Source organism: Armigeres subalbatus, chromosome 2 (genome assembly GCF_024139115.2).
Source record: "Armigeres subalbatus isolate Guangzhou_Male chromosome 2, GZ_Asu_2, whole genome shotgun sequence".
NCBI classification, from domain to species: domain Eukaryota; kingdom Metazoa; phylum Arthropoda; class Insecta; order Diptera; family Culicidae; genus Armigeres; species Armigeres subalbatus.
Window position 1 is genome coordinate 25,063,733 of NC_085140.1, and position 13,826 is coordinate 25,077,558.

Sequence of the window (13,826 nt, forward strand, 5' to 3'; positions counted from 1 at the left end):
CGATAGACTAGCACAAGACTACGCGCAGCAGCTGGAAGCGGCACTACCAACGGAAGAACAGCCAGGCGCAGTGTCTCTTGAAGATGGCTGGAGAGATATTCGATCCGCCATTGGAAACACCGCAACCGCTGCACTAGGCACGGTGGCTCCGGATCAGAGAAACGACTGGTATGACGGCGAATGTGAGCAGTTAGTTGAGGAGAAGAATGCAGCATGGGCGAGATTGCTGCAACACCGCACGAGGGCGAACGAGGCACGATACAAACGGGCGCGGAACAGACAAAACTCGATTTTCCGGAGGAAAAAGCGCCAGCAGGAAGATCGAGACCGTGAAGAGACGGAGGAACTGTACCGCGCTAATAACGGACGAAAGTTCTATGAGAAGTTGAACCGTTCACGTAAGGGCTACGTGCCACAGCCAGGCTTGTAAAATGTCATCTGCATGTCATTTGACTAATTTGTTCATAACTTTCTTCAGAAGCCAAATTTATTCCATAATTTTAGATGTACACATAACGCTTGAGTAGGGCTATATTTTTGTCCAAGGGTACATTGCTCTAAATATTACATATGAGGCTGGATAGTGAAAACTCTCCAAAATGTCACGTGTCATTTGACATAATGTCATTTGAATGACATTTTGCCTCCCACGCCTCAGATTACATATTTACAGCAATGCCTTATTAGACAAAGTTGTAGGCACATTTAAGGGCTATAAGTTCGACATACCTCAGGAACCGATAGCTAATTTCTGAACAAGTTCAGGAAAAATTATACAAACGAATGCAAATGACATTTTACAACACTGGCCACAGCCCGATATGTGTAAGGACATAAACGGGAACCTTCTTACGAACGAGCGTGAGGTGATCCAAAGGTGGCGGCAGCACTACGAAGAGCACCTGAATGGCGATATGGCAGACAACGGTGGCGGCATGGTAATGAACCTAGGAGCACGCGCGCAGGACATGCGACTTCCAGCTCCGAATCTCCAGGAAATCCAGGAGGAGATCGGCCGGCTGAAAAACAACAAAGCCCCTGGAGTTGACCAACTACCAGGAGAGCTGTTTAAACACGGTGGTGAAGCACTGGCTAGAGCGCTGCACTGGGTGATTACCAAGGTTTGGGAGGATGAGGTTCTGCCGCAGGAGTTGATGGAAGGTGTCGTGTGTCCCATCTACAAAAATAAGATGGATTGTAGCAACTACCGCGCAATCACATTGATGAACGCCGCCTACAAGGTACTCTCCCAAATTTTATGCCGTTGACTAACACCAATTGCAAGAGAGTTCGTGGGGCAGTACCAGGCGGGTTTTATGGGTGAACGCTCTACCACAGACCAGGTGTTCGCCATACGTCAGGTATTGCAGAAATGCCGCGAATACAACGTGCCCACACATCATCTATTTATCGACTTCAAAGCCGCATATGATACAATCGATCGGGACCAGCTATGGCAGCTAATGCACGAAAACGGATTTCCGGATAAACTGATACGGTTGATCAAGGCGACGATGGATCGGGTGATGTGCGTAGTTCGAGTTTCAGGGGCATTCTCGAGTCCCTTCGAAACGCGTAGAGGGTTACGGCAAGGTGATGGTCTTTCGTGTCTGCTATTCAACATCGCTTTGGAGGAGTAATACGAAGGGCAGGGATTGACACGAGTGGTACGATTTTCACGAAGTCCGTCCAGTTATTTGGTTTCGCCGACGACATTGATATCATGGCACGTAACTTTGAGAGGATGGAGGAAGCCTACATCAGACTGAAAAGCGAAGCTAAACGGATTGGACTAGTCATCAACACGTCGAAGACGAAGTACATGATAGGAAGAGGCTCAAGAGAGGTCAATGTGAGCCACTTACCACGGGTTTCTATCGGTGGTGACGAAATCGAGGTGGTTGAAGAATTTGTGTACTTGGGCTCACTGGTGACCGCCGATAACGCCTCCGTACCAAACTGACTATCTACAAAACGCTTATAAGACCGGTAGTTCTCTACGGACACGAGACCTGGACGATGCTCGTGGAGGACCAACGCGCACTGGGAGTTTTCGAAAGGAAAGTGTTGCGTACCATCTATGGTGGGTTGCAGATGGCGGACGGTACGTGGAGGAGGCGAATGAACCACGAGTTGCATCAGCTGTTGGGAGAACCATCCATCGTTCACACCGCGAAAATCGGAAGACTGCGGTGGGCCGGGCACGTAGCCAGAATGTCGGACAGTAATCCGGTTCTCGACAACGATCCGACGGGAACAAGAAGGCGACGTGCACAGCGGGCAAGGTGGATCGATCAGGTGGAGGACGACTTGTGGACCCTCCGCAGACTGCGTGGTTGTCGAAGTGCAGCCATGAACCGAGCTGAATGGAGAAGTCTTTTATGTGCAGCACAGGCCACTCCGGCCTTAGTCTGATGATAAATAAATAAAAATGTTGATAATAAATGATTCAATATTTTGTTTCGAATGGGTAGATTGCATTGAATATTTAAAAAAAAAAATCATTCAACGTTTTATCTGTTTGGTCTTTTGTCGCACAGCTCTTTATATACTGTGCTGGTTTTGGAGGGCAATATTCGATAGGTTTGCTGGGGGTGGCTGGGTTTGATTCCCGGTGCCGGTCTAGGAAATTTACGGATTGGAAATTGTCTCGACTTTCCTGGGCATAATGCTAGCCTCATGATATACGAATGCAAATCCTGGCTTAGAAACCTCGGCTGGTTTAGAAACCTGGCTTAGAAACCTCGCAGTTAATAACTGTGGAAGTGCCTCATGAACACTAAGCTGCGAGGTGGCTCTGTCCCAGTGTGGGGATGCAATGCCAATAAGAAGAAGATTCGATAGGCTTCGATTAACTGCTGATTAATCACAATGCAAATTAAGTACAAGAAAAAGTTTTGAAATCAAAAAATTATACAATTATCACAACTTGATCAATAAGTTTTGATTGCAATTGTAATACATCCGCCATTACGCTTTCTTGTCCGGATTACCCCCTATGGCCAGCGAAGAGAGCGAGCTAGATAAATGAAAAAAATAAATGAATAAACGTTCTGTCGTGTCGAAGTGCAATAACTTTCCGGAAATACTTGTCTGTTTCTGATTGCAATTTCCTTACAACAAAATTAAAAAGAATATAGTCATTGATATTTTAATCATTCGACAATGACTTAAAAGCTTACATGGATGCCAGCTTCAGGCAAATCCTTCCCCACTGAATAACTCAATTAAACTCTGTAGTTCCTATGAAGGTCTCGGTAAGTCTTGGATGTCTCCTGACCACAAGTATCGGATTCAAACTATGATTAAAATCAATCAATCCAGTATTTAGGATGTTGTATGATAATTTAGTCACGGATACCTCCTGAAAATAAAATTTTTGGATTCCGAAAGCTACTGTAAGAAATTCAGCCAGATCCAGTATTTTTTGTGTTTTGAAAAAAACTACTTGCGGTTTTCTGGAGCCTCTGCGCCACCTAGACGGAAAGGAGTGGAAGGTCTGCATTGTTTCATATGTTTAGACGAGTTTTTGCATATATAAACTTCATGCTCGTTGAGCACCGACATACCCTAGATGAAAAGTAGAGCAAGTTCCAGTTGGAAGTTGGAATAGTCGTTGAAGAAGACGAGGACTTCTGTGAAATTTTATGTGGGGCATTGAAGTCCGTACACTTTAGCACTCCACTTTATGTGAAAGTTTCTAGAAAATACGAATCAAATGCACATAAAATTGTCTTCGTCGATACATGTGCATGAAGGCCTCTATTTTTAAAGTGTTTCACTTTTATGCATTATAAACTCCGGTAAATGTGAGAAAATAATCAATAAATTCTGAATCGAAATCCGTACAGATATTTTGAACTAAATTGGTTTTGATTTAATGGAAATCGATTGACTAATCCACAACTGTGAATAGTTCATTACGCATCTTGAGAAGTGATCGCTTTGATTAACATTTCGTTGATCTTATTTAGTTCACTGCAATTTTAACTTTCCGAACAGTGAGCAGTCATCGAGTAAGCGAGTAGAGTGCGTATTTTAGTCGTAACGAAAATGGTAAATTATTTATATGGTGTTCGGTGGCTAATGCGCATGTATTGTGCTTTGCTCCGGTTGAAACAAGCGCGATCTTCAATAGCTTGCAGTAGCCATCGAGCAAGTAAGTACAGATTGCTGCACGTCGTTTAGATCGTCCAAAACGCGATCCTCAACGTTTTGCGTATGCCACCGGGCATACATGGTGAGGAGTATTCATGCACGGTTCAACGCTCTCGTTTCGTTGTGCTTTGTGTGGTCGAGAATCAAATCAATTGTGTTCCTGCTCGGTGTGCGGGTAGTTAGTTTGTTCTGCTTTGTGCGGGCGAATCATAGTTAAAATTGTGTTAAAAATGACATGGTCGCATCGCTTATCAGATTGAATCCAAATCCAACGATGCCTACCGACTAACTGATATTTCTTCCTGTGGTTTTTATGGAGACGCAGAGTTAAACACGGTCTTCGAATAGCAAAAATCACCTGCTAATATTCCTTCCCTCTTCCAAACTGACGACAAGGACGTGGTTGGCACCGTTATTGATCATTTGAATATTTGAGTTACTGGAACTTGCACACTGGGAATGCTTGAACAATCCCAGTCTATCATTCAATTGATTCAATTTCACTGATCCTGGTCGTGGTCAATCATGGAGTACCATTCATAGATATGTGTAGTCAGTCAAAGCATCTAACACGAACGAATGGCACCTGAAAATCCGCGTTTGCTGGGTGGCGATTTGTTTTTTTTATTTATGTTATTTTAATTTTATGGTCTACTTTCCAATTCAATGGCCAAAAAGCTTACTGTCAGTAATATGAACACGATAAGGTTAATTATTCATAAATTAATTACCTCAAGCCCCCTTTTAATTTATAGTTATTTCAATGCTGTACGAATGTTGAGACCCCACAGTTTCCAGATTTGTAATCCGCTGAAATGTTAGGAAAATAATTTAACACATTTTCGATAATTTTTAAAGTTGAAAATTCATAAGAAAATCTCTACAATAATGATCGAACATTTCTGCTGTCGAGACAGGCATAGAAAAACTTCCAATTAATATCTGTGGAAATGCTAAAAGAATCCAACCGTCTAAGACGAGTTAAGTAACCTCTATTTAATTCCACCAATTATTTCGATATCTTTGCAGATACGTATTTCGACCACAACTGTGTGGTCGTCTTCAGTGTCTCGTACTTGACTCGACTTAAGTACGAGACACTGAAGACGACCACTGAAGACGACACTGAAGACGGCCACACAGTTGTGATCGAAATACGTATCTGCAAAGTTATCGAAATAATTGGTGGAATTAAATGGAGGTTACTTAACTCGTCTTAGACGCAATTAATTGCATATTATTCGGCAACTCGGCCGTACGAAAACCATTTTTTTGTTAAATATCTTGGCTTTGCATATGCACAGCATATGTTTCGAAATGGACAAATTGATATGAAATTTGCGAAAAAGAATCCACGTGTCTTGGAGGGACTCGAACCCTCAACCTCCTACTCTCTAGATAGGCCTACACAACAAGACCACTTAAAGGTCACGTTTGCGGAAAAGCCATCAGAATCCGAGTACCAACCTCCACCGCGGTATAGAATGCGAATTCAATCGCACTCTGCTGTGCCAAAGGCTTGCTTGGCTAAAGCATTTGATGAGTTTGATTGCCTTTACGCACTGTGCCTTTGGCACAGCAGAGTGCGATTGAATTCGCATTTTATACCGTCCCGCCCAGTCCGTTACTGGGGGGCATGGAGTGCGATCCTCTCGTTTAATAAACCATGTGCACTCGCTTGGCTGTGGATATACAACAGTAAAGCACATGTGGAGATTGGGCAAATCAAGCATCCGAAAGATATTAAATTTGCAAAAAAGAGAGCTTACCGCGGTGGAGGTTGGTACTCGGATTCTGATGGCTTTTCCGCAAACGTGACCTTTAAGTGGTCTTGTTGTGTAGGGGTTATCACGCCTATCTAGAGAGTAGGAGGTTGAGGGTTCGAGTCCCTCCAAGACACGTGGATTCTTTTTCGCAAATTTCATATCAATTTGTCCATTTCGAAACATATGCTGTGCATATGCACAGCCAAGATATTTAACAGAAAAATCGTCTTAGACGGTCGAATACATTCCACTAAAAAGAGCGTAAAATATTTTTGCTAAAAGAATACCAAGTTTAATAGCAGGCAAACATCCAGTTGAAATGTAGAGGCATTGAAAAACAAGAAGAAATATGCAAACATAAAGACAAACCTTGTTATGTTTACATGACGGTGAACCCAATTATATGAACGGGGCTGTTGCTTCACCTAAAATAAGCTAGCCGCAATAACTAGCCTTAGTAATTGTGCTCTCTACACTATCGATTTCAGTGGCAATCAGCTCCACCATGTGCATGTCATCACTATTATTCATAGCTAGCCAATAAATAACAATATGTACCTCGAGTGGTAATTTAAGCATGGCAAATACACATTAAAAAGCACATCTTCAAGATAAAACAGTTACATAAATTTGATTTTATTCAGTTATTCGTATAAGTTCACATTTGTTATTACATCGTAGTGAGATGCATTAAATTAAATACTACAAGTATGAATCGGACAATATGTGCGCGTTGGAAAACGCAGCACTACACACTCACATCTATCCTTTATTCACTCATCAGATAGACCATTTGGTTTATAATTGCCTTGTTCTACAAAAATCGAATGAAATAATTATACAGATTTCTTCTTGAACAAAAAAGTAGGAGACTAAAATCCGTATGAAAAAAAAACTTGAAATTATAATAATAACAGAAAAGGCTTAAAACCGCGATGCACCTAGTTTACGATTTTGGCGTTTCGCGATTTGCCTACTGGTAGCGGCGACCGCCCGCTTGAGGTAGTTATTTTGCGCAACACTGGTCCTAGTCTCTCGTCTGCGCTTTATTGCTATCCAACGTGATTAGCCTGCTTGGTTCAACCGAGAAGCGCAAGCGCCCGGAGTCCACCCTGAGTTGCTTGGATCGGGCTCAAATTATTTTATTACGCCTACTTTTAAACACTAACTATTGCGACTGGTGCGCGCCTCGACTGGCTACACTGCAGCATTGGTATAATTATTACTTCAACTGTTCAAATTGTTTAGCTTCTGAAGTGCAATTTGTCGATTTATTTCAGCGGTTTCTTTGTTTATCTTAGCCGTCTCGAGATCGGTTTTTAATATTTCCATCCGTAATTCGTGCTCGCTCTGTTGGTGCTGTTCGGTCACTTTGTTGGTTGCATTCTGCTGACTGTTGCCGTTGCTGGTCGCACTCGCACTGACCGGAATTGGGGAACTGGGTTGCTGGAGCTCTCTCTGGACCGGGGCTGGCAACGGCAGAGGCTGATGCGTCGGATGTGGTGACTGGTGCGGATGATGCGCTTCGTTGTGACTGTTGTTCGCGTTGGTGCTGAGATTTTGCGCTTCGTGGAAGGGGTTCTTCCACTGGCCGAGCTCGTTCAGTCGGGTGAACCGGTTCTTAAGGATGTTGATTGCTTCCAAGGTGTTGCTCAGATCATTCTGAGACATGTTGACAGGTACATCGGATAGGTTCGATTCGCCACCGAATGTTCTACTGTAGCTATCGACTTCGATTTTGTTGTTATTGTTGTTGTTGGCCAGATGCTCGTTCAGTCGACTGGCGAAGCTGCTTGCCAGCAGCTCGTTAAATTTGGTATGTGCATTTTCCGCTGAGTATGGAGACGAACTCGGCAACGTGCCAAGCCGAGGAAATTTGGCAGGTCGACTTTTGTCGTAATCGTCACCTTCTTCCATGGAATCTTCTTTGATCTGAACCTCGCAGAGGTTCTGAGAATTCTTTTCCCTGCAAAAAGAAGAAAGCAAATATGATATATGTGTTTTAATTACTAATCAATTCTCACACTCACCACACCGATGAACTTTCGTCGTCATTCTCGTCGCTGATCGAGTCCTTGATCGACACCCCCTGGGGGAGGTTCTCCTCGAGCGATAGCTTCATCTTCGAGTAGTCCACATCGTCCATCAGTTCGTTTTTGCACACCTTCTTCGCCTCTTGCATAAACTCCCAGATTTCGAAAGTGAACTGGCTCGGCTTTTTGCGGTCTGCCACCTCTTGGCCGTATCGCTGGATGCGCTGCTGGTAATCGAGCATTTCGGCACGCGTGCAGGCTGTGGGAGGCAGAGAAGGGGAAATGGTGAGATTGACGGCAATCAGTGTTAAATAGCGTATTATTTGCTCGAGCGATTTGAGAGGGCACGCATCGTTGCTTCATTGAGACGCTTTTCTGGGGGTGAACAAATTGAGTGATTGTGGAGCAAAATCAGTGTTGGAAATCGAGATTCCAGAGAAAAAGCCTGGTGCCATCAATTAAAACTATTGAAGAAGCACCATGCGTCTCCATCAGAAAAGCTTCGTATATGTGATATTCTGTTTCTGTGAACCATTCCAAACTTGAGAGCAGTGAATGTAAAACTACCACTTTGCCAATGATAACAACATTGTCCTCTCTTGTAAATGTTGGGACAAACTCAAATCGCAACAAGCAACTGCAGACAACAGATTAGGACAATGATCGCCCATTTGGGAAATTAGTTGGTTTTTATGATATTTTCGGTTGAAAATGTTTCAATTATCATTGTTTAGACATAAACATAGGTTAACATGATTTGTCTTTTACTTCTAAAATACACAATCTTGCGCTATTTGAAAAGTTCACAACAATTACCTCGCCATATTTGTTGCAGATAAAATAGAAAGCCACATTGTCTTTATCCTCTTGAGATGAGAACAAAGAATTATCATCCTCATTCTCATTTGTTGCTTGTTTTTTTGCATTTTTCAGTATAAATTCTTGAGAGAGGAATTCTTCATAATTTTAATGGAAAATTGTATTGAATACACAGATGAAATGCTTTGGAATTTTCATTTGAAATTGTTCGTAGTTTTCACGGTAAATTCTTCGGAATATTCACGAAGAATGCATCGAAAATTCTTACGAGATATTTTTTCAAATTTCAACGAGGGATAAGTTTTCGATACCTATGTGTGCATAAACCATAAACCATAAGCCATATCCTATAACACATAAAAAAACAATGTTGCATGGAGATTTTTTCGGACTGCAAAGAGACCATTTTGGATAAATGTGGTCATTAGAATGATTCAAATTTTGACCTTTTCGCTCCCCTATGCTTGAACGATGAGATTTGCGGTTTTAATAATCCTCGATGTGCATCGATTGTTTCGAGAAAGGCATTATCACCGCTAGTGGAGCTATCTGAGTCTTAAACAATAAAGATCAAACTTTGAAAAAAAAAAACATGGATCAGCCAAGGAAATAAGATAACCTATCACACAATTATAGGTACGTGCTTATTTTTTTGTTACCGCCATCGGGGGTGATCACACTCCCAATCATCTTATTCCGGCAAATGCCTATTTTTAAAGAAGTGATCAAACCTACTATTGCCTTATTCCGGGCAAACGCCTACTTTTAAAGTAGCAATCGCGTTCACCGTCTAGAAGGAAACACATAAATCATTGTTCTTCGCTGGATAAAACATCCCAAGTAACAATTTTACTTGTCATAAGACGAGTTTGCACCGAGGATGCCAGACATACAGACATTTGGTCTTACATACAGACATTATACAGACTTTTGATTGAAGTTACAGGCTTTTACAGACATTTGTTGTTTTTCGAAAACTTTGGGCTTTCAAACAGAAAACTATTGGCACAGACAAATAGACGTAACACTAGAGAAAATAGCATCGACCATGACTATAACGATCAATTTGAATTTGATTGATTGCGCGTTTCGAAACTAGAGACGCTAGCGTCGTAATCCTTCGACTTTGACATCTCTCCACAGAGAACAGACGTTCATCTTCATTCGCGTGGTTGTGTAAAAGTTTGTACTGGTCATTTTATTATGCCACCGTTGCGCGGTGCTAGTGTGCTGATGAATATGGTTAAAATTTGTTTTGCTTTTTGACCCTTCCTTCGGGAGTGTATATAATTTCGCTTTGTATGCGTTACGCAGGCGTGTTACGTATTAATTTACACGCTAAAAATGAACTGCTTAAAATTGAGTCGAATCCGACTCATTTTCATTAAAAACGGGACAACTCAAAACTTGAGTAAAAGATACTACTTCAATAAAATGATGATTGCACTTAAACTAGGAGTCTGCTTGTCGTAAAATGCACTTAGATAGATAGATAAACTTGATTCGCATCTGTCGTATTAAAAATTGATGGAAGGCCAAGCTTAACTTTCGCGAAATCATCATTTTATTGAAGTAGTATCTTTTACTCAAATTTTGAGTTGTCCCGTTTTTAATGAAAATGAGTCGGATTCGACTCAATTTTGAGTAGTTCATTTTTAGCGTGTACCAATAAATCTCTTGAATTATTAAATAAAATGTATGGTATTTGGAACAAATTTACTTTAATATTGAAAATATAATTATGACAAATGATATGGTATGGAAATATGCATATTTTTCTGATTTGTTTCAAAGAAATAATTGATTTTAATTGAGGAACATATAGAAGCATGTACCTACCAAACAATTTTCTCAGAAAAGCAAAAACGTAAAAATTTAAAGGGATTTCAAAAATTTCTTCAGTGGAAGCTAGATAGCAAATGTGAGCATGTTTTGAGACACTAATAGACCACTTATTTGCAAGTATGTGTGCGTATGTTTGCAAATTCTGGAATTTACTAACATATAAATCTCATTCATTTTGAAGGTATTAAACAAGATTAATATTACAAAATTAGGCATCCATAAGGCGAAATATATGTTATTATTGAACGCTATTGAATTTCGTTCAGACCAATTACTGATTTATTTAGTTTTGGATTAATTAATATCGACTTCTCTGGAAACTACGAGTATATGTATTTGCTACCAGCGTTACGCTAGTTAATAACCTTGTTACAAAAGCTATTTAATCCGACGAGCACCTGATAGATATTGTCTATGCGGGTCATCGCTGGAACGTCGCTGGACCGTCGCGTCGCTCAACCAGCGAGCGCTTTCCAGTTTGGTGCTGTGGCGACGCATTGAATTTGCCTGCGTCGCTGGAGCACTTACTGGAAAGGGTCGCCAGCGACCAGCGACGTTTCAGTCGAGCGACATAGTTGTAACCGTTCGGTTTCAAATAAATAGCTTGCTGGCTCCACCGCAAGTCGATATCTCATGTCCCGCCCTAATCTTAGAAACTGACAGCATCGAATGAATGTGAGCACTGTTGGTCATTTGACAAACAGAGTTCTCATTCAAATTTCCAATCCATTCCTTCACATGAACACTTCGCACAGCGGATTCAAAGTGAGAAACACTGAAACAAAAATAATAATAAATTTGACAAATAGGGGTCACTAGTATGTGAAAATATGAATGTTCCTGCAGGGTAGGAGGAAACAAAATGTCAAACTTCGTAACTTTTACGAAGTTTGTTCTCCGTCTTCTCACGTTTTCCGATAAATACCCTCAGCCATCTTTAAGAAGCTCTTTTACTGTGACAACCTGAGAAGAAGTGAAGTGCGCGTCGTGTAATAATCAAAATTGTAAGGCTGAAATTATAGCCTATATTCCTTATTATTCTAAATTTTGTGTCTTTTTAGAAGAATCTCAGGGTCGCAAGTTAAAAGTATTAGACCAGCAAGTAAAGAGTCTAAGAAATAAAATCACAGAAAGTGAAAAAAGTAAAATCAATAGTACGGTTAGTGAGGTAGTCATTATTGAAGATAAAACCTAACCTAATTTAAAACAATTGTATTACAGGCTTTTTATGAGTCAATGTAAAAATGTTAAAATAGTGCGCGGATAAACGAATAGACAAGAAAAAGGTAAAGAAAAGAACATAAAGGTTAAAACTAAATGAGAAAGCATAAATACGTCACATGGTAGGTGTACTAATGCCCAATGGCAGGTCCACAATCAGGGCCTTTTTCTTCTCATTCGGAACAGGTTCCGACTATTTCGTTCGACCGTGTAAGGTACAACCAAAGCCAGTGGTTCCACAGCGTCGACGCAAGGACTATGATTCCGATGGAATAACTCTCGGTCTAGTGGAAGTGTAGTGATGATTTTCATTGTGGTAAACGGCTGGGCGAAACAAAGTGTCCCGAAGAAACGGTCTGAAAACTCGCCGACCTTAAATTCGTTCTGGCCATGTTCGGCGATGTTTGGCGATAAGCAAAGGACCATCCGAGCAGAGTCACTGTTAGAAGCTTCGTTAGCCGACGCCTGCGGAGGCCATTTTGTTTCGGCCATGTTTGAATTCGACGATCATCCAAGTACCATTCCAGCGGCGTTCTATTCCGTCGTGGTAGGAGCGTTAACCCACCATCGGCCGTCGGTCATGTTCTTGCCCACCCAAAATAAGACCACCATCGCTACCACCTCATCGACAAGCTCCATCGCTACCACCTCATCGACAAACACCATCGCGACCACCTCATCGACAAGCTCTATCGCTACCACCGCATCGACAATCTACCAAGCCATTCCGGATACAGGGCATGACGATGCCCTGCAAGCAAGTACCCTACCATTTGTGACGTCAGGTCAAGACTAGTCTAAGAGAGAACCCCCCCCCCTATGTGTAATAAAATTAAGATAAGAATAAGTTGAAATTATGATGGTAGATGTTTCTTTTAAAAACTACGCATCCTTGGAACAATAAGGGTTTTGATTTTCCGTCTTTTCGTGCTTCAAGAGCAACCATGCCTCGTCCTCTTCGGTAAAACAGAGCTCAGCTTCTTTAAGGCTTTTGAGCCAGTTATGCGTGAAGGCTTTGCATGAACGTCCATTCATATTGATGTCACCTCACTGGGTAAGTGTTCATTTTCTTTGAGTTCCCTGGAGTGAATGAGTGATTCATGGAAATAATGGAAGTGAAAGGGTTTATGCCGATTAATCGACCCTGTGTCCTGTGTCTCTTTTCCTATCCGCGAGCAGCGAGCTAGTTTCATAGTTGAGACAAGTTCATACATGTTCTTGATTTTATCTGCATCGACAATAGGCAGCATGACATACAGTACGTATTCGTTCATTTTGTTGCACGCTAAAAATGAACTGCTCAAAATTGAGTCGAATCCGACTCATTTTCATTAAAAACGGGACAACTCAAAACTTGAGTAAAAGATACTACTTCAATAAAATGATGATTGCACTTAAACTAGGAGTCTGTTTGTCGTAAAATGCACTTAGATAGATAGATAAACTTGATTCGCACCTGTCGTATTAAAAATTGATGGAAGGCCAAGCTTAACTTTCGCGAAATCATCATTTTATTGAAGTAGTATCTTTTACTCAAATTTTGAGTTGTCCCGTTTTTAATGAAAATGAGTCGGATTCGACTCAATTTTGAGTAGTTCATTTTAGCGTGTGTCACTCAACCCATGGAATCCGCCTTTTGGTAGGCAATTAATTTGTCACTTTATATGTTCAATCGCCGTGGGAAGTTGAGTACTTTAATCTCGTTTTAAATACTGGAGTCTGACAATATTTCCTTACGACTAAGGAAGGGTCAAAATCTCACTGTAGGTGGATTAATCTGGGTTTTAGCGTTAGTGTTCATTCCGAATTGTTCCTAGGCTCGCTCCTAGGTGGCAGCACTACATTGTTTGTGTAGTGTATACCAACGCCATCGCTTAGTGAGATTGAGTTTTTATGTCAGGCAGCCTGCGTTGGCGGCGCTGAGGTGCGATTTAAATCTTCACACACTTTCTTCTTCTTCTTCTTCTTCTTCTTCTTATTGGCA

The 13,826-nt window shown here is 41.4% G+C and overlaps 1 protein-coding gene and 1 long non-coding RNA gene across 2 annotated transcripts in view; one reads left to right on the top strand and one right to left on the bottom strand.

Moving 5' to 3' along the window:
* Positions 1-6,529: 6,529 nt before the first annotated feature.
* The window catches only part of LOC134218276 (probable serine/threonine-protein kinase DDB_G0282963), a 35,747-nt gene continuing 28,450 nt past the window's right edge, over positions 6,530-13,826 (bottom strand). The window contains exons 4-5 of the mRNA XM_062697209.1: positions 7,955-8,216; positions 6,530-7,890 (exon numbers count right to left, since the gene is read on the bottom strand). Coding sequence (XP_062553193.1) covers positions 7,152-7,890; positions 7,955-8,216 — 1,001 coding nt within the window. The 3' untranslated portion in view covers positions 6,530-7,151. The remainder of the gene's footprint in view (positions 7,891-7,954; positions 8,217-13,826) is intronic.
* Positions 11,204-12,696, top strand: LOC134218277 (uncharacterized). The gene is made up of 4 exons (XR_009981296.1): positions 11,204-11,625; positions 11,683-11,780; positions 11,843-11,907; positions 11,991-12,696. It is a non-coding gene; the product is annotated as an uncharacterized LOC134218277 (long non-coding RNA).